Source organism: Nematostella vectensis, chromosome 2, assembly GCF_932526225.1.
Source record: "Nematostella vectensis chromosome 2, jaNemVect1.1, whole genome shotgun sequence".
In the NCBI taxonomy this organism is placed as follows: domain Eukaryota; kingdom Metazoa; phylum Cnidaria; class Anthozoa; order Actiniaria; family Edwardsiidae; genus Nematostella; species Nematostella vectensis.
In genome coordinates, this window is record NC_064035.1 from 18,533,757 (window position 1) to 18,555,674 (window position 21,918).

The window sequence follows — 21,918 nt, forward strand, 5'->3', positions numbered from 1 at the left end:
TTGCTAATAAATAAATCATTAGTGCATTGCATTAATTCAAACCAGCTCTTTGTCTATGCCGAAATAAGAACAGACTTTTGCCGACAAAGAATGAAAGCCAAATATCCTAGAGAAGGGACACGGATAAGTGAACTGCAAGAAACAAACTTATTGTATTTTTTTTTCTGACGTACCGGTTTCGAAATGAAAACAAAACGATTAACAAAAGAAATGCCTGTCATTTCATTGTAGAGCATATTAATTGCACCAATTGCATAATCTCGAAAATTAATAAGCTTTTACTGAGTGTTTCAATCTTTAACAAAACGGTCCAGTCCGTTGGGCGTTTCCATTTGGTACCTATAGTCATTACCGAACTCTACACATTTCTATTACAACCAAATTCTATTACAACAGCTTAATCTGCAGTTTTCATAAACAAGTTAACATAAAAATCCATTTACGACTTAAAGTATCATCAAAAGTTTAATATTGTTGCTATAGGGTCTAATCTATGATTCCAAGACATGTATATTTCCGGCGGCTATTTACCTGACTTGCGGAGTCAACGCCTTGTATAACAGACGCGGCAAGGCATCACGTTGTTTAAAAAACACTCACACACAATCTCACCGCTAAAAGCAGGCACGAACACCATCTCGAAATGACAAGGCTGTCATTAACACCAAGGAACAAGTGTAACTCAATAATACTGGTAATTATGGGATTCTATCCAGTAGAAACTGGTTTTAAAGCCAAAAGATGTAGTGAATAGCGCCACTAGAAATATAATAGTTCTGGATTTGCAAATTTGAAGTGGCCGCGTTTGTTACACACTTTGCGTTGGTAGTGAAACATACAAGGGTCGTTCACACTTTTGGATACTACTTCGATGTTGAGTTTTATTTAAATTCCAAGGCCGGCTTGAAATACTATTGTTATTGATCATTTGTGTTTTTCTGTTTTTACTTAGCTGGTGTGTATGATTTTAGGTCACTGAAATTGAAGAACATCGATAAGTAAGTTTCCAGCCTTAAAATAAGACGAAAATTAGACGTTCTTATAAAAAAGAACCTTTATTAAGACAGGTTTTCTAGCGAACTGACTATCGAAATCTAAATCTTATAATGATATTGTTATATGTTATATTCATAGGTAACATTTTAGTTGGTTATAGGTAATTTGTAGGCTATAAGTAGGTTCTTAATTAGCCATTTTTTAGTAAGAGTATCTCGAAAACCGGTAGGTTTTGTTCCCTTTCCACTTCAAATATCGCACGCCATGAATTCGTGCCTATTGAACCTAAGGGCAAGAACTAGCTCCGTTCTTTTCATGTACCGTTCCAAATGCAAATGAATATAGAACAATCGAATTGCTTCATTTGCAGGGCCGTAGCAGGAGGTGGGCACTGGGGGAACGTCCCCCAACCAATATTTCAAACATTATAAGCAAATGAATAGTAGGGGCATGGCTGTGTCCCCCATTGTTTTCTTAATGTTTATGTATTGTGCCCCTGACCCCCCCCCCCCAATATTTTGAGGTCTGCTACGGCCCTGACTTGCATTATTTACATTTGGAACGTGCACATTAAAAGAACAGCGACCCTGAAGAACAGGACCCTGGGAACAAGAGGCGCAGCGCACCGTTACACGCACACGAAATGTACACCTACACCCATTTTCCCATGTCGTGCGGGCTACGGCAGGGGCGTAGCCTAGCCCACTACCCCCCTCCCCTCCCCCCCGGTTACACCTACACCCATTTTCCCATGTCGTGCGGGCTACGGCAGGGGCGTAGCCTAGCCCTCTCCCCCCCCCCCGGTTACACCTACACCCATTTTCCCGTCATGCCGTGCGGGCTGCGGCAGGGGCGTAGCCAGGGGGGTGGCCTAGGGGGCCCGGGACCCCCTTTTAGCAGCCAAAAATACAGTAAATGTACGAGACATTATCTAAAATAAATAAGAAAATGCCTTAAAAGTCCCTTTTGGGCCCCCTCCTGTTAAAAATCCTGGCTACGCCGCTGTACGGCGTCAATAATCGAAGTAATCTCGCCAGATTTATGCATATTGTGTCAGTGATGTTGAATGTGATAGATACCAATTGCCATTTCCTTGAGTAAGGCACTAAAACGTTTTAAAAAATCATGTCATATTCATTTCTCATCCCAGGATATTATTCATAGAGGCACTTTAAGTGGAAACAAGGAATCGTTCACTACGACTAGATTTAAAAAAAATATGAACAAATATGCTATACTATTGGATAACGAAATGTGGGTGGGGAATATAATGCACGATTGTTATTTATGACATGTACTCAAGGTAAATGACTCTTAGCCCGCCTTTCTATTATCCACTCAAGAAAGCAAGAAAGACTTCTAAGTGAAGGTCGTTAGGAACTGAGGCGATTGAGACTAAGAGGCTTATTGAGCGCCTATGACTTTGCCCAGCATCTAGATTTTCACAAAGTGCGCTGGTCTTTTTAGAAATTGGCTTTTGCTGTACACCTGATTTTTTTATTTACTATTGAGGAAAATGCCAATTAGATCGCGCGCTCCTTTTAGGGAAAATAAAATAGGGGCAAGTCTACACACTACCTTTTATATCCTTTTCATATGAAACTATCCTTAGCTTTAACAGTCGAAGATCCCATTAAATGACAACTGCGTATTAACGCATTTTTGTGTGTTTACTGATAAGATCTAGAATTCTAAACGACTTAATAATCAATCCCAAATATTTTTTACCCTGGTTTGTAACTACTTTATCGTACCTCGAGCATAAAAGTAAGAAGGGAATTGGGTGTAAATTAAGCGATTTATTCCAGAAATACGTAATAACAAAGTTAGTGAATGTATAATGTACATTCATCATACATGCAAACCCAATAGCTGAATGCACATCGAGACCACAGCACTTAGGCTAAGATAAGCACCACCATCCAAACAAGACTCGAGACAGATAACTCTTATTGCTATCAGTATACTTTATTTAGAGAATCGTAATTCGCAATTCATTAATTCAAGTACGCAACGTTTTTAAGAGTTAGAAAGTCTCTCCATTCTAAAAGTAGCTCATCTATCTTACGGTGCCTTCCTGCCTGACGGTTATTGAAGACAAATCTATTGCGGTTATATTGAAAAACAGACTGGCGATTAGCTTTTATTATCTCCATTACTTTCATTCTGTCTTCGAGGGTGATTTGGAAAAAAAACGGGTTTAAAATGCCATGCTTACTCTGGTGCTAGATCCTACACTGCCTTTTTCACACAGGAAACAACTGCTTCCGATGCTATACATCTCTGTGGCAGTCCATGTCTTCATTTATATGCTAGAAAGACTGTAAATACCAAATTAAGCCATATTATGTTGTATCTGAAACAAAAGAATCCTATTACATGGTAAATGGCTTTAAATGATTAATGTTTTAACTGTGTTTGGTTTTTATAGCAACGAATGCCCGTTCGAAGTGCCATACGGAGTCGAACCCCCTTTGGACTACAGCTGAAGATGTATTCAGTTACAAGGTGAGGCGGCGGCATGTTTAGCTTCTATCGACCTCCCGTTATGCACGCTTATTAGTCAATATAACTTCTACTAGTCCTACCCAAGGCAAAAAATAACTAAATGTGTAGGCAGGAAGAAATTCCTAATTTTGTACGAACTTACCATCGAGAGGCGGCATGTTTGAATTGTATCGACCTCCCTTTGTGCAGACTAATGAGCCAATATGACTTCTCAGAGTCGTATCAAGAGCTAATAGCAAAAAGTAATAATAAAGGATATATATATATACAGGTATTTTAGAAATTTCTTTTGTAGAACAATGGTGGCGGGGTATTCTGAAGTTGTACGAGAACGAAAGCTGTACTTTGTACGAAAGTTGTATTTTGTGCGTATTTAATAAATTAAAAATAAATAAATTATTTTAAAAAATTACTTTATTTACTTACACCGGGTTTTCTCACAAACACCCCGATTCATTCAATCCAAAAAGAAGACTTTTAAGCTTTTCGCATACTGATATATGGAGAAAATAAGGCTGCTGGCACATTTGATTACACCGTATTCAAAACGAACTCTTAGTCGCCTCTACGTTCCCCTATACAAGCCCAAGAGATGAATTTACAGTACACTTAGAAGAATGTGCAGTCTACTGGACCGTTTGTGTCAACTCTCTTTTTTAAGGGGAGGGGGGGGGGGGGAGAGCAGTCTAGAGGATCACACCCCTGAAGTCACTAATCTTTCGCTTTGTGCTTTTGACGACCTTCTGATTTCAGTCGTCTTATGTTTATCCATATCATTTCGGTCATCGTAGTTTAGTCGACCTTCCTGCCATATTGGTAATTGTGTCGTTCAGTTTATATCGTTCTTTCGCCAGTCGAGATTTTTTCATTTAGTTACTTCTAGTCAGTCTAGTTAGTCGCCTTAGATAAAGTACTTATTACTCAAGAAAGGCGGTGTTGGCGCAGTAACGTAACTTAGTTATTTAGCCCGTGATCACGTATCGATCGTTTTTGTTGAGCGACCTTATATTCGGGTACGCGTTTTTCTTTCTTTCAGTTACATTTGGAAAAACTAAAATAATAATAGCCAAAGAAGACTCCACTTAAAAAAAGAAAACATCTTTAGCTCACTTAATACAGAATATCTCGTGGAAATACAATGGATATATAATATCTTTCCACGTTGTTGTAGTCCCGTTGCGTCTGGAAAACCGTTATCGGCAAGAGAAAACCCTGCACAATTATTAATAGAATTTTCTAGCTCTTCACAGTGACATGAATATATTATGAGCTTGATGTATGAATGCATATTAAAGAAGAAAAAAGTTAATTTTGCTATCTAGTCGATGATCTCATTCGATCACGACTTTTATGGTTAATCTATCTGTTCACACGTAAGGAAACGACGAGATAAGACTCGCGAATAGTGTCGAGTTTACAAACAAAGCAAAAATCATTGATAACGTGAAGTCATTATTAAAAACCTCAATATGCTTTAGTGTTTTTAATAATTGCAAAATAAAAGCTCCAGATAAGGATGTGTTTGCGTATGCCGAATCAAGCTTAGATACAATACACTTCGGTTAGTGAAAGGCGTGTGTTGTGGCGGGAAAGACCGATGAAAGCGGCAACTTCTCAATCAAAATCCATCGTACAGTCCAAAGATGTGTCATAATTTGCAATCTTCAAATGCATCTCACACATTAAGCTTTATACAGAAGACGCGTTCACTTTCCGTCATTATCAAGGGAGGATTTTTAAGAGGAATTCAACTTACAGCCGCAGTTAACGAATAAAACATTCGTAACTGAATTCTTTTTCTTCAATTGAAGTACCTGTAAAGGGAGCTAGGTATGTAGGTGATACGTATAGGGACATTAATATTCGTATTTTGCTTAAAAATAGACGGGTTATTATAATCAGATAAGTAATAGGTTTAGTAAGGTTCTTAATGCTTTTAGTGTTTTCTTTTCAGTTGGCCTCAGTCTTGAGTCGTACAAGTCGCTGCTGATATGCGGGCTACAAGACGGATTCAAACAGTGGTTTTGATGTTTTCGTTACTCCTCTTTAAACAAAATATAGCGGGAGAAATACGAAAACACAGGTGAGCTCACTTCTTGTTCACAATTTCCAGACGGTTTTACAGTGTACCGACAACTTTCTGGGGTAGAAAGTTAGTGCGCCATCCATTAGTGGTTCGGGATTTCTTGAAGAAATTAATTCCATTACAGCGATCACCAAAATGCCTGCCTTTCGATCGTATATTACTCAGCCCCTCTTATGCTTTGTTAAACTGTCAGAAAAATAGTCTAAACAGCGATCTGTAAAAAAAATGTACTTGGTATTTGGCAATGACAAACATAACGTGAATATTTTAACATGTTTTTTTTCTGCAAACGCCATTCTTTGTTTTATGGGATCTAAAAAAAATAACAGTCTTGTTAGTTAATAAAAACGATGTTAAGATCTATTCAATAATTTTCGCATCAAATATAAAATATAAATGTCTTAGTACTACTCGTCTGATGTTTCATGTGTGAAAGAAAAGGATTAAAACCACAGCCAAGCGGTGGTCTAGCAACCTTGGACGATGTGTTTTGGTTTTATTTCGTTGCCTTCTCTTATCAAAAGTTTTAATTTGGCAGAGGTCAAATGAAAAGTTAGTCGGAACCACATCAATCATACCAGGAGTACTTATCCAGTTTGACATTAATGACAACAAACTACACGAAAACAGAAAATCAATACTAATAACAAGAAACAATGTGCGGTGTGGACAGTTGTCATCTAAAAAACAAAGTTCAAGCTGTGTAATCTATTTTTGTCGAGGTTTAGAATTCTCAATCAATTCGTAGGAAACTCAAAATCAAGCTTTCAAAATACACGCACTAAACCAAAAAGTACTTGCCTCAAGAATTGTTTACTTGCGAGAAGAGAATGACAGCCACATTGAATATTAGAAAGTTTTCTATTTTTTAGTTACCTTTTTCTTTATTGCTATTTTTTTATTCAAGGCTTGACATAGTTTCGAACGTCAATACGTGCTGGCTTCTGAAGAAGTACAAAGGTTGTACGAGATTTTGTTTTGAGGAAAACCTATTACTTTTATGCTAGGCCTTGCCTTCGGCGTTTAACAGCGTTGTACATGGCGGAAGAGATAAGGTTTTTTTTCCTATAAGTAATGTTTTGTTGGATAATCTATAAATTTTCGCGAGATTCCAACTCAATATTAAATTCACTACATGTAAAGATTTTTAAGGAATCGTAAATATTTATAAATATATCTTTCCCGATCTATTGTATAACAAACAATACCAAGTCTCACTTAGCACGTTTTGTTGTTCGCAAGAAAAGCTTGAGAGATTTTCGAGAATTATAGACTTAAATATTTAACGACCTGCATTAAAAAACATTAACATTTATGTACTTTGTACGCGAGTGTACGGAAATGTGGCGATCGCTCACGGCCATTAACGTATTTACGAAATAAAATACACATTTACAGACTTGTGGGTTAACATTTTTTTTCTCACATAAATTGTGGGCCGATACAAACTAACATGGCTAGAAATAATTTAGAAAATCGACGAACTACCAAGAGAGGGTAAATTCCCTTTTCCTTGATGACGAAAAATAAAAAGTCTTTTGTAAACTACCCCATGCAGAAAGTTTGGATCTCAAATTTTTTTTGTTAATATCCGTTTGAGCCGCGCAAATCGACGCCTAGTCAATCAATGGTTCCGAACTGTCTCTAACCAGCCCTATAAAAAGTATAACAATACCAGAGATACACCTTTTTCAAAATACGTTTTATATCGCAAAAGTGGCAATTTCCAGATGGCAGTGCTACCATCCAGAAATACAAAGGGACTCCTCATATTTTACTGAAAGAAGCCCCATCTACACTACCAATTTTTAGTTGACAATTTTAATGTGACAATTTTTATTTGCTAGTGTAGATGGAGCAAAGATGGCAATTTTAAAGTGGCAACTATAGTTGGTCAAAAGCTAGCAGGTTTGCTTTTTCTCGGCAATTAAATATTGTCACTCATGAAAAATTGCAAGTGTAGATGCAAACAAATATAGTTGTCAACTAAAAATTGTTAGTGTAGATGAGGCTTCTCGTGCGATTGGTTTACTTAATCGTTTACTTTTAGGGGTCATTATACCTACAAGTCGTGATTTGTCTTAAAACTACCATTTGCCATTCGCCATTTGCACCGACACCGTATATTGAAATAGGTGTAAATTTTCAATATGAAATGTGGATTTTTAAATCGCTATTGTATTATATCATCAATTTTAATGTCATTAAAATCTAATAAATTAGCGCAAAATGTGAAGCAGAACTTTGTTGCCACATCCTAGGACATAATTAAGAATGTTTGAATAATAACATCCGCCCGACCTACCCACATCGCGCACGAACGCGTTTTTTGGGAAAATGTAAGTATGCGTATGCGCAAAGGAATTTTGACTCATCATATCAATCAAAAAAGTCTGGGGCGAGTGCGCGGCAGACCTGTGATATTCTAAAAAGTTAGGGACTAGGCTCCATATCCAAGATGGCTGCCAGCAAAATCGTAGTAAACACGGATTCCTGCTAGTTTACGTGGAAATTTGCGACTTACAAAGTTTTAGAGCGGTAAAAAAGCGAAAAAAAAATGATTGAAGCGGACTCCCAAATATGATATGTAATGCCTAATAAGGAAATGACCGACTGAGCTAGAAAAACGACTGTTTTTAAGACTGATATGTAGTAAGGGCACACATGCACGTGAGCAAAGCTTTAGCAGGGCTGTTGTTGCCTCTTTGCGCTTTTCAAATAAATGATTGGATTTTGACTCACATTTTTTGTGTATTACCTTTGCGTTTCCAATAGATATATACAATCCAGCGTAAGATACTAACAATCCAGCCTTAGATACGAACAATCCAGCGTTTCATCTTAAAAACTCTCCTTTTCTTGTTTACAGTATGAATGAGAGCGAAATGACAAGCTTATTGGATAACCTTATCCAAGGATACGACCCAAGACTACGTCCGGACTTTGGAGGTAGGAATCTAGCCTGCGTAAGCGCAAACATGGCAAAGGGCTGGGGAAGATGATGGATAGACTCCGCGCGCCGGCAGAAAATGTAGAGTGATTGTAGGGAAAAGGAGCTCCCCTCCCTTCCCTCTCCCTATGGTGCCCACTTCATGTCTCCGTCTCTCTTCTCTCCCAATTGTTCGGCTTGCTAGGCTTGTAGAACGCGGACAGACAACGCAGACAGGCTCGCGTAATATCCAGGAGTGACTTAATATCCTCGGGTGACGAGGACGCGAATTACAAAGATTCGAGAAAAGAACCAGAGTTTATGAAAATTCGAGAAAAAAATAATACTACCTTGTTGCGAAGTTACCATAACACAGCTCATACTTATGTGTTTTTAGCAAATCCAGTTTTGTAAACTCTTGTACTTTAATCATTTATGGTTTTAAGGATCGAGATATCGGCATCTATGTTATCCGTGATGGAAAGCGGGCTACGAAACATGGCCTTCACACGATGTTACTACACCTATGTCAAATAAGGTTGCACTAGAAAACCCATTTGACGTAACCCGCAGTGGTTCATGGGTAACGCATAGTGGCTGAACCCTGACCTTTGAAAACCATATGAATGTTTACATGAACATTAACAAAAAGCTAGGGTCAGTACGCAGCTCTTACAAGCTGCAATTTGATTGGGCAAATAAACAATATCCGCACCTCGACACAAAGAACGAGAAGAAAAGAGACAAAAGAACTCATTGTAGAACAAAGATAATAGGAGACAAAGCAGCTGCGTACTTACTCAAAATCTAACAGCTTTCCAGACCTGTATATGCTTTATTTACGCTTGCTTGTTTAGTTATTTGATACCCATGAATCCTTGCGGGTTGAAATACATCATGGATTCTCCGAGGGCAACCTTGTTTGAAATAGGTGTATGATATATTTTCGCTTGTTTGATATATTCCCGCTTGATCACCAGTTTAAATGGTCTATATCTAGGGTCAAAAAGTCGAAACGTGATACATATATTTAAAATAGAAGGGAATAGACCAATAGCTGTGATAGTTGTTGTTGCAGACAGAAAAACATACACTTTTATACAATCTTGTTCAGACACGTTTTGAATACTAAGTTTTGAGTAAAGGATGATCACTCAATTAAAGCTGAAGATAAGCTTAAAGCCGGTGAAAATGACCCCAACAACACCTTAAAACTCCATATAAGAAACATCAGATAATTACATAAGTAACATTTAAATCACCAATCAGAGGTGTTCATGTGCGGGACGAGAACTTGATCAAAATCAACATTTCTGATAATGTCGTCTTAATGCTATCTTAAACAATACATAAAAAAACTTACTTCTATGATAGAAATATTTAATTCACTTCGTCCATTAGGCTGGGTTTATACGCCAAGATAGATCTATCTATGCGAGCCGGTGGCGATGACTTTGGCTATTTTGTATTGTCCATAGGTGCTATTAATATTAAGATGTTTCTATATATCTAGGCGAACCGGTTCTTGTACACATAGACGCTATTAATGTTAAGATGTTTCTAACTATCTAAGCGCACCGGCTAATGTCCATAGGCGCTATTAATCTTATCTAGGCGAACCGGTTCTTGTCCACATAGACGCTACTAATGTTAAGATGTTTCTATCTATCTAGGTGATCCGGTGACGGTGACAGTGGGCTTTTGGGTGTTGTCCATAGACGCTATTAATGTTATTGATATGGTAAGTAAAAACCTAGCGCCTGCGCTATAAAATAAAATATTTATTATCATGGCTTGTTTCAAGGACCCGTAGAAATTTGGTATTGAGGATATGTGTTTTAAGGTCGGTTTATTGGTCTTGGGTGGCGCCTAGACCAGACGAATCGTTTTGGTAAATTTCTTAATTTAATTAATAAAAAGCGAATTCAGGCAAGCAAGCATAGTTGACAATATGTTTAGGGTTTGTTTTTTAGGCTTTAATGACAAGTTTTAAAAACTAGGCCGTGAAGGGCGGGAATCATTAGGGATTTGAGATGATACACTTAATTGAGGTTATTTTTGGGACCAAAACGAGTAACAACGTATAAGTACAGAGTGAATTAAAGCCTTAATATGTCTGACACCATGTCCCCATTTAAAGCTCTTCTTTCATACTAAAATCTTTGTTCAACGGAAATATCAAACTTACAGACATTATCTGGTTCCGTTGTTAGTGTAGAGGTTTTAAATTCTCATTACCTATACCGGAATGGTTGATCAGTGTAGTAGTTTAGAGAGTCTCACACTTGATCCCTTCTAGGATTACCGCATGGATTTCTTCCTGAGGCAGTTGTGGAGAGACCCTCGCTTGAAGCACCGGTTCAATGATACTCTTGCGCTGAGTAACACCATGCTGGACAAGATCTGGGTTCCAGACACCTACTTTGTGAATTCAAAAATGTCTAAATTCCACAGCGTGACCACAATAAATAAGATGCTCTCTATATCACCCGATGGCTTAGTTCACTATAACTCAAGGTACGGTCGAACATGCCTATTTTGGCGTGGCATATCCAAGATCCTCCTCCTTTGAAATCAAACCCTGATAAAAGCGGGAAACTTAATATCGGTGTAATTCCCCTACTTTTACTTGTTTTGAATATGATCACACCTATTCTTTTTATATCTGTAGATGCCTATTTTGTCTGAAGGGTACTAATGATAGTGTATATGTTGTGATGTCTTGTAGAGTAACCGTCAAGGCGAGCTGTGCGATGAATCTACGCATGTTCCCAAAGGACGTTCAGAACTGTAACATTGACATCGAGAGTTGTACGTACGCATCGCCTAGCCACCATATATTAACTATCTAGGGCAACACCATACATCACCCAGCGCTACGCCATATATCACCTAGCGCTACACCATACATCACTTAGCGATACACCATACATGACCTAGCGATACACCATACATCACCTAGCGATACACCATACATCACCTAGCGCTACAACATACATCACCTAGCGATACACAATACATCACCTAGCGATACACCATACATCACCTATCACCAATCCGCTAATCGAGCATACTTTACGAAGTCCTCATTAGCAACCTAGCGAAAAACAACTGACGAAGGTCTCTTCATTAAGAGTCCGAAACCGGTCTTGTAAACGCTATAACCGCCCGCCGATTTTTCATCAAACGATGACATCGGAAGGCACCTTAGACGAGATGAGCGAGCCCTCTCTCAGAAAAAGCCAGATTTAGCCAAAGTGCACTTTGAATTCTACGAGTTACAGTGGCGATTCTCGGCAGCCTCAAATCTTCCTGTTTGATTTTAAGAAATCTATTAAAACAGGAGTGAGCTGTACTGCAGATATGTCCTAAATAACTCTAAGAAACTTAAGATGCACAAAGAAAGCGCTTATGTCAGGTCGAGCAACGCTCCTATAGACGTGAAACATTAAAGAACGACAAATTCCACCACAAAGACATATAATATGTCACCTAAGGCTTTTGTCACCACATAAACCACGTCTAGCGTATATCGTCCTCCGTAGATCCATTTCTGCGGCATATAACGCCCAAGCAAAAGTGTAATCTCAAAGACACTACGCACTTTATTTACTTCATCAGAAGTCTATAAAAGGGCGAAAGATTCATTGATTTAAATATCTTTGATGTCCATAGCTTACTGAAACTTTTCAGTACACGCATTCTCTCCTCTTGCCACCCTCTTAGTTATAAGAAGGGTTTGTGTCTAGGGAGATGGCCTACGTCCGTTGAGAACAAATTCCTCACTTGCCACCTTCTAAGCCGAAATCCGCAACTTATTCTAGATACGGTTACGGGATTTCACAACATACATAACGGCGAGTGTTGAATTCACGGACAGGCAAAATGCGTTTTGAGGCAAACATGGCATCTAATAAACGAATCTAAACATTTTGTCATGAGGTTCCACCCGGCTAAACAGAATCTTCTAAAGATTCTTATAAAAAACTGGCAACTTATTACGGATCTCAGCCTCATACGGCTAGAATCTTTAATGAACCTATAGTCTCTTATAGAAAGGAGAAACCGCTTATAGACTTTTAAGTCAGAGCGACAATCTCCCATAAAGGACTAGGTATCAAAGCAGATTTATTTACAATTGTGGCGGGTGTGGCTGTTGGCAATATTACACAACACCATACATCACCTAGCGATACACAATACATCACCTAGCGATACACCATACATCACCTAGCGGTACACAATACATCACCTAGCGATACACCATACATCACCTAGCGATACACCATACATCAGCCAGTGCTACACGATACATCACCTAGCGATACACCATACATCACCTAGCGCTACACCATACATCACCTAGCGATACACCATACATCACCTAGCGATACACCATACATCACCTAGCGCTACACCATATATCACCTAGCGATACACCATACATCACCTAGCGATACACCATACATCACCTAGCGCTACACCATACATCACCTAGCGCTACACCATACATCACCTAGCGCTACACCGTACATTACCTAGCGCTACACTTTATATTACCTAGCGCTACACCATACATCACCTAGCGCTAAGCCATACACCTAGCGATACACAATACATCACCTAGCGATACACAATACATCACCTAGCGATACACAATACATCACCTAGCGATACACCATACATCACCCAGTGCTACACCATACATCACCTAGGGCTACACCATACATCACCTTGTGCTACACCATACATCACCTAGGGCTACACCATACATCACCTTGTGCTACACCATACATCACCTAGGGCTACACCATACATCACCTTGTGCTACACCATACATCACCTAGCGATACACCATACATCACCAAGCGCTACACCATACATCACCTAGCGCTACACCATACATCACCTAGGGCTACACCATACATCACCTTGTGCTACACCATACATCACCTAGGGCTACACCATACATCACCTTGTGCTACACCATACATCACCTAGGGCTACACCATACATCACCTAGCGATACACCATACATTACCTAGGGCTACGTCATACTTTATAAATTACCTCGCACTACATCATTCTCCATGCATTATCAATAAATATCAACTTGATTATCCGATAGACGGGTACAGCGCCGATAATGTACAGTATCAGTGGGAAAACCGAAGCGATAACGGTATAGCTGTGAACAAGAAGATTCGAGATATGCCCCAGTACAATCTATCAGATATCAACGTGTCCCGTCACTTCACTATGTATGTAGCAGGTAGGTTGACGAGTACTGCCAACGGTCGCCATAATGGTCAGCAGCATCCTTGTAGAATCATGCGCGCCGCTTGATGAAGTCTATGATTTGATGTTTGCTTGTAGTTTTATGCATTGCCAGTGATGATGTTTTTAAACATAACAATGTCTACAATCATATTATTAAATCTCAAATTGATTTTAATTAGTTAGATCGGGCACATCAAGCCACTGTATATCAGCGTTTTCTGTTAGGCGCCTTGCGCATACATGTGATGTCAGAAATTTGCTATGGTGTGATTATATGATCACGTGATCTTTTTTTTCCTTGTAGGTAACTGGTCTGGGCTGACAGCGACCTTCAGGTTCCGTCGGCGGTCAGGATACTTCATCATTCATATTTACGCTCCATGCGCACTCATAGTTATTCTCTCCTGGATATCATTTTGCATACCTCCCGAGTCCACTGCAGCTAGGATAGCCTTAGGAATCACCTCTGTGTTGACGATCACCACGATTCTCAACATGCTCAACAACTCCATGCCTAAGGTAAATGTTTCCTGTCTATCCTTCAACAACTCCATGCCTAAGGTAAATGTTCCCTGTCTATCTCTCAACAACTCCATGCCTAAGGTAAATGTTCCCTGTCTATCCCTCGACAACTCCATGTCTAAGGTAAATGTTCCCTGTCTATCCCTCAACAACTCCATGCCTAAGGTAAATGTTCCCTGTCTATCTCTCAACAACTCCATGCCTAAGGTAAATGTTCCCTGTCTATCCCTCAACAACTCCATGCGTAAAGTAAATGTTCCCTGTCTATCCCTCAACAACTCCATGCCTAAGGTAAATGTTCCCTGTTTATCCCTCAACAACTACATGCCTAAGGTAAATGTTCCCTGTCTATCCCTAAACAACTCCATGCCTAAGGTAAATGTTCCCTGTCTATCCCTCAACAACTCAATGCCTAACGTAAATGTTCCCTGTCTATCTCTCGACAACTCCATGTCTAAGGTAAAGGTTCCCTGTCTATCTCTCAACAACTCCATGCCTAAGGTAAATGTTCCCTGTCTATCCCTCGACAACTCCATGTCTAAGGTAAATGTTCCCTGTCTATCCCTCAACAACTCCATGCCTAAGGTAAATGTTCCCTGTCTATCTCTCAACAACTCCATGCCTAAGGTAAATGTTCCCTGTCTATCCCTCAACAACTCCATGCGTAAAGTAAATGTTCCCTGTCTATCCCTCAACAACTCCATGCCTAAGGTAAATGTTCCCTGTTTATCCCTCAACAACTACATGCCTAAGGTAAATGTTCCCTGTCTATCCCTAAACAACTCCATGCCTAAGGTAAATGTTCCCTGTCTATCCCTCAACAACTCAATGCCTAACGTAAATGTTCCCTGTCTATCTCTCGACAACTCCATGTCTAAGGTAAATGTTCCCTGTCTATCCCTCAACCACTGCATGCCTAAGGTAAATGTTCCCTGTCTATCCCTCAACAACTACATGCCTAAGGTAAATGTTCCCTGTCTATCACCCTTAACAACTCCATGCCTAAGGTAAATGTTCCCTGTCTATCCCTCAACAACTACATGCCTAAGGTAAATGTTCCCTGTCTATCCCTCAACAACTTTATGCCTAAGGTAAATGTTCCCTGTCTATTACCCTCAACAACTCCATGTCTAAGGTTAATGTCTCCTGTCTATCCCTAAACAACTCCATTCCTAAGGTAAATGTTTCCTGTCTATCACCCTTAACAACTCCATGCCTAAGGTTAATGTTTCCTGTCTATCCCTAAACAACTCCATGCTTAAGGTTAATGTTCCCTGTCTATCACCCTAAACAACCCCATGCCTAAGGTAAATGTTTCTGGCTATCCGTCAACCACTACATGCCTAAGGTAAATGTTCCCTGTCTATCTCTCGACAACTCCATGCCTAAGGTAAATGTTCCCTGTCTATCCCTCAACAACTCCATGCCTAAAGTAAATGTTCCCTGTTTATCCCTGGACAACTCCATGCATAAGGTAAATGTTCCCTGTCTATCCCTCAAGCACTGCATGCCTAAGGTAAATGTTCCCTGTCTATCCCTCAACCACTACATACCTAAGGTAAATGTTCCCTGTCTATCCCTCAAGCACTGCATGCCTAAGGTAAATGTTCCCTGTTCATCCCTCCACAACTTCATCCTTATTAAAGTAAATGTTCCCTGTCTATCCCTCAACCACTCCATGCCTAAGGTAAATGTTCCCTGTGTATCCCTCAACCACTACATACCTAAGGTAAATGTTCCCTGTCTATCCCTCAAGCACTCCATGCCTAAGGTAAATATTCCCTATCTATCACCCTCAACAACTCCATGCCTAAGGTAAATATTCCCTATCTATCACCCTCAACAACTCCATGCCAATCCCAAGGCTTTTAAAAGTGCCACATAGATCGGGCCTCAACATTTCTATACCCAGGGTATACCGCTCTTTATCCATCCCTCATCTCAACTTAAACCTTTCTATCTGTCAACCATCCAACATCTCCATGCCTAAGGTAAACGTGGTGTCTTATCCATCAGCAGCTCCATACCCAAATTACACGTTATTTGTCTGATCAAACCATCCTTTCCTCTTATCAAGTCTGCATGTCTATAACTCCATACCCGAAGTATACGTTATTTGTCTGATCAAACCATCCTTTCCTCTTATCAAGTCTGCATGTCTATAACTCCATACCCAAAGTACACGTTATTTGTCTGATCATACCATCCTTTCCTCTTATCAAGTCTGCATGTCTATAACTCCATACCCAAAGTACACGTTATTTGTCTGATCATACCATCCTCAAGTCTGCATGTCTATAACTACATACCCGAAGTATACGTTATTTGTCGTACCCCTTCTAACTGGTTGTCTGATCACACCGTCCTTTTCCTTATCAAGTCTGCAGGTCTATAGGTTCTTGACAGGGTTCCTGATATCTTCAAGCGGTTGGTTATCCGTTGTCTAATATGATTTTGTTAATTTTTCCAGGTGTCTTATGTGAAAGCAGTGGACTGGTATCTGATCGGCTGTTTTCTCTTTGTTTTCGCGGTACTCCTAGAGTATACTTTTGTACTTTACATCGACAACGTACATAACAAGAAAAGAAAGGGACACAAACACGTTCCGCGTGATTCACAAGCGGTAAGCGAGGAGTCGTAGAATTTCTTTCAGTGTCTTTGAGACAAATCATCTTTGTTTCAATTGATGCTCATCTATGAAATGGAGGAGTATACTTGGCGCAAAAATCGCAAACTCTATATATGACTTCAATTCCGATTGAATCCCAGGAAGAGGTGACGGAGTATAAGAAAGACTTGGTGAACTACTCCTCCGAGAGTGTCAAACATAGAAGTCCCGCGCACGCCATGAATGGGAGTATTCCAAATGGATATAGTCCAGCTGTGGTAGGTGCAAATCAGACATTATCTCCCCAGTGGCGGGTCCAGAAAAGCCGCTTGGAGCCTAAGTCTAAGCGTAAAAAGTGATCCTGTAGGAGCCAGTAAGAAAACAACCTACGCCTTGTTGAGGCCACATTGTATAATAAGGTCGTGTCGAGCTTGTAATAACACTATGCAAACAGTTCGCTCTTAAGAACATAAGGAAAATTATCTAAAACTGATCTCCATACCAATGAGCATACCAATTAACATAGATATCTCATTCCCATGTAATCTGTTTACTGAGCCATGGAGTTTCTCATTCTAAGGCCATCCTGAAGTTGTATAGTACATGACCATGTATTAACAGTAACCATGTTTCATCTCATTGCAGTTTTCAGAGCACGGGAAAAAGTACGGGCACAATTGCCATCACGCGCATCACGACTCCGTACTTAAAAGGGAGAAGCATGAAAGTTCCTACGAACAATTGGGCGGATGCAGACCAAGGCTAAAATTCCCTGCAGTCATAGACACTGAATGTATCGATGAATTTGCTAGAGTTCTTTTTCCTTTTATATTTATTGCATTCAATGTTATCTATTTCATTGTATTCTTTTTCATCGACTGGGAGGAGAAGACTTAGAGTACAATATATAATTAGCTAGGCGTGGCTTTGTCATGTGACCCCTGGGACATCAGGGGTGGCGTCAATGCTATGGCACATTTGCATGGAAGAATTGCAAGCTTTTATTGCAAAAGGAAATGCAGTGACGATGGAAGCAACGCTTCCAGACAGACGGACCTGTGGTTGTGAAGGCGTAGCTACTCACATGCCAGAGACGGGTGTTTAGTGGTAAGAATGTACTAACCGCTTAACCCGTATGGGAAATGGGACTGGGAATGCTCACTGCAAACGGCAGTAAATAAATGCAAGTTGTGTTAGTACAGACGTACGAGAAGCAAAAAAAGAGCGGCTTATCTGGGATTATTGTTGTCGTTTTAAAACGGTATGGCTATCAGCTTCAAGTATACATTGCTGCATGGTGGCTGTCTTCAGTAATTCCCGTCACAGGACTAACACCTGCCCAGATATTAATGAGCAGTGAATTATTTATATGTGGTACGTGTTATTCACTGAATCTGAAGGTCTACGTTAGACTGTTTTGCAAGTGTTTTCGAAGAGAGGGGTCACACAACAGGGCCGTAGCAGAGGGTGGGGCACTGGGGGCATGTGCCCCCCCCCAATATTTTCAAAACTTATAAGGGGATGACCAGTAGGGGCGTGGCTGTGCCCCCCAATATTTTCTGTGCCCCCCCCCCCCCCCCCACGTAATCATACGTGGCCTGCTACGGCTCTGTACAACAAGGAAATTATAATCGTCGCAAGTAACAAAGTTGAGTACCGTGGAAACGGTACTTGCGGGAGTTGCGCTACGAGATCACGTGACCTTTCTGGGTGGCAAATTTAAAACAAAAAAATCAAACAAACAAAAAACGAAATAACGCGCCCGTCACACCTGAGAAGGACGAAAACAATATAATATTTAAATGAAACTTAACCCTTAATGAAAAAAGAATTCTTGCTTTTTTTCGTAAGCGCTGAATAAGTTGCTCTTTGTTGCTGTTATTTCGCCGCTAAAAGGCTGAGCGCACACTAGTTTGACACCCAAAGAGTCACGTGATCGCTTAGCGCAAGTCCCCTATTACGAGTGGAAACGGTAACGTAAGAATGTCAAGCCATGTGATGAATTACGAGTGTGGAGTTGCATGAAGTAATTATTTAAAGGGGCAGCGACATGGTACTGCGCATGTCTGGAGTCAGTGTTTATCGTAGGCTTTTAGTTGTCTATAAACAGTTGAACTTTTAGCTTCAATGCCTTGTTGAGATAATATGCAATATTTTATTGGAAAGCCATTTCCTTTGAATTGTACCAAAGGCTCAATATTAGAGGCTCAATATTAGTCAATATTAGAATTTGACTGAATTTCATTGTGTCCGGGCCGGAGGGTTATTGCAAATCTGTTACCATGACACTGCCCCTTTAGTATTTGGAGAGACAAAATTAGACAATTTTAATGACTATGACAAGTATTTCAAGTGTTTTTTTTTTGCTAGCAATGTAAAAAAACATTTGAAAGCATAAAAGGGCTACTTAATTAGGACAAAATGTACATTATTTTCCAAAGGAATTTGAGGTCATTTATAATAAAAACAAACGGATACTGCGGATGATAATATGATGTTGCTATAACTTAAACCTCATGTTCAGTGATCGAGTGGTGACGCGGTGGGGTACCAATAAACCCTCCAACCACGCCCAGTGAGATAACAAACAACGCTAGGGCTCCTATGGGGGGGGGGGGGGGGGGGGTATTTGGGGGTGTATAACAATGTCTTCCCCAAACGTCTCGATAAAGTCCCTCTACAATGGCAGCTTTGATCTCATAGACATAACATAGCTATTACCGAATAGGCTAATGGCGCCTTACAGCAGAAGCTGCCTAACATAGTGGCCTTTCCAAGAGGATTCGACTGGCAAAATAATCTATGCTTGAGGAATTTTGTTTGTGGACGAATGGAAGAACGTTCATGTTCAGTGATCGAGTGGTGACGCGGTGGGGTACCAATAAACCCTCCAACCACCCCCAGTGAGATAACAAACAACGCTAGGGCTCCTATGGGGGGGGGGGGGGGGGGTATTTGGGGGTGTATAACAATGTCTTCCCCACACGTCTCGATAAAGTCCCTCTACAATGGCAGCTTTGATCTCATAGACATAACATAGCTATTACCGAATAGGCTAATGGCGCCTTACAGCAGAAGCTGCCTGACATAGTGGCCTGGATTCGACTGGCAAAATAATCTATGCTTGAGGAATTTTGTTTGTGGACGAATGGAAGAACGTATTGTCGGTCATGCCATTACACAATTAGACGTAAAACGCTTAAATTTACATCGAAATAATGATTAAGCAATTGAGGGTTTTACTAGCGCTGCTATGGAAGGCTGTTTCTCCGTATTTTTCGAGATGTAGTGATGTTTTGGATCTGGCCACGACTAGTGGAGGGGAGGGTCCGTCCCAGCTTTCGCGCGGCCAGTAAACGCTGCGAGCAGGCTAGGTATTACTATGAATAAATATCACTATAATTTATTATAAATCGGCCATAGCAGTTAGTTTTACATACATACTGCACATCACAATATTTTCTAACTTCCTCCAAAGTTTTTGCTCATTCTGTTGTAAGAATCATTTATCATACCTACTACTATAGAACAGCTATATTTGCAACATTCAAAAAGAATGGACGTTGCATGGGCGTGTCTAGAGATAAACGCAGGGTGGGGTCTAGATTAGAAACCAACTGACCAAGGATCAATTAAATTCAAATCGGCATCCTTAGCTCTGGTAATACGTCACTAGATCAATCTAGAAACTTTTCTATCCAAATACACACAAAATTAACTGTTTTTTTACGATAGTCGACAAAAGCGTAAACTGGAGTTGAACTCATCTCGTCACATGAACACCCGCCTGCGTTTGTGTAAACATATCTCCACACCGTTAAAAAGAGGGAGTATTTGTTTTCTGACTTTTTTTCTTTTTGTAAAAAAAAGCTAAATAGTACAAGTATCGTGACTTAAAAAATAACATAAAAACTCTCACAATAACTTTAATTCTGATCTACTTACTCGAAACTTCTGCCAGCCTTGTATCTGTTATGTCTTTGTCAAATCAAAATTGAATCGAATAAGCCTTCAGACGGCAAAGTTGTCTAAATTTCTGTTGACCACGCCCAAAGCGCCCTCCCTTAGGGTTAAAATCGATTTTGAAGACGATCACCCCCGTCTGTTTTTATCGGAGTCCCTGCCCCCACGGGCCAGCAATTTACCCTGCGTTCACCCTGCCTTTCAATTTACACCGTCCGCGAGATCGAACTGATGGAATCCAACAAAACAACCATCCGGCCTTCCAATAAAGACTGGGGTTTTCTCAGCTTCCAGCACGCGAGCTTCCTAATGCTTGACTTTTACTCGCTCCTTGATAAATTCGTCTACCGTTTGGGCCCTGTCAAATGGACACGGACTCGCTTTACTTAGTGAAAGGACGACGGACTCCCTAAAACCAATTCTTAATTCTTTTCAAATTTCTCACTATTTTATCGACATCTATGTGGACATGCTAAGAAATCAAAAGAAGGTCGTGGTCCTTTCAAAGAGAATTTGAAGGCCTGTTGGGTGCGGAAGGCAAATCAGTAACTAGTAGATAGAACATCTATAACAGGAAGATGGTTTGGGCTATTTACTATATTATTTTAAGTTGCATTAATTGAGATTTATTTTAATAGAGCTTCAGGTCTTCGGCATTAATCGTTTTCGAGGTTTTAAAGCAAACAAGGACTGATTTGATTAACTACTCTTAAGTTTCAAATTTTTTTTTTCAAGTTTCGTTCTCGTTTATAATACAAAAATTTCCAACATTTTTAACTTGGCTATTCAGGGTCAAGATGCAGGTATACAATATAAATATACACCCTGCATGTCATCTAATTCTATTATTTCAGACAATTATCGTCTAGCAGTTGTCAAATGTCGTCTAAGGAGTTCAAATTTCCCGTGTGATAATTATAGTAAAAGGCCTAACCTCAAGGCTTGCTACACGCCGAATCCCCCCACCGCCCCCCCCCCCCCCCCCCACCTACGTTCTCTGGGCTCGAATAGACAAAAGACAGATAG

The 21,918-nt window shown here is 40.1% G+C and overlaps 1 protein-coding gene across 12 annotated transcripts in view; it reads left to right on the forward strand.

Moving 5' to 3' along the window:
- The window catches only part of LOC5509078 (gamma-aminobutyric acid receptor subunit beta-3), a 32,256-nt gene extending 12,845 nt beyond the window's left edge, over nt 1–19,411 (forward strand). For 10 of the 12 annotated variants that reach the window (XM_048722337.1, XM_048722354.1, XM_032377939.2 and 7 more), the window contains 11 exons: nt 3,428–3,504; nt 5,459–5,587; nt 8,460–8,539; nt 10,193–10,260; nt 10,819–11,036; nt 11,248–11,330; nt 13,648–13,791; nt 14,104–14,318; nt 16,792–16,944; nt 17,091–17,207; nt 17,575–19,411. In XM_048722337.1, the coding sequence (XP_048578294.1) occupies nt 5,496–5,587; nt 8,460–8,539; nt 10,193–10,260; nt 10,819–11,036; nt 11,248–11,330; nt 13,648–13,791; nt 14,104–14,318; nt 16,792–16,944; nt 17,091–17,207; nt 17,575–17,826 (1,422 nt within the window). In that variant the 5' untranslated portion in view covers nt 3,428–3,504; nt 5,459–5,495 and the 3' untranslated portion in view covers nt 17,827–19,411. Of the gene's footprint in view, nt 1–2,896; nt 3,320–3,427; nt 3,505–5,019; nt 5,335–5,458; nt 5,588–8,459; nt 8,540–10,192; nt 10,261–10,818; nt 11,037–11,247; nt 11,331–13,647; nt 13,792–14,103; nt 14,319–16,791; nt 16,945–17,090; nt 17,208–17,574 lie in introns of those variants that run through there. The other 2 variants (XM_032377946.2, XM_032377947.2) reach the window with 2 other exon arrangements.
- The last annotated feature ends 2,507 nt before the right edge of the window (nt 19,412–21,918 follow it).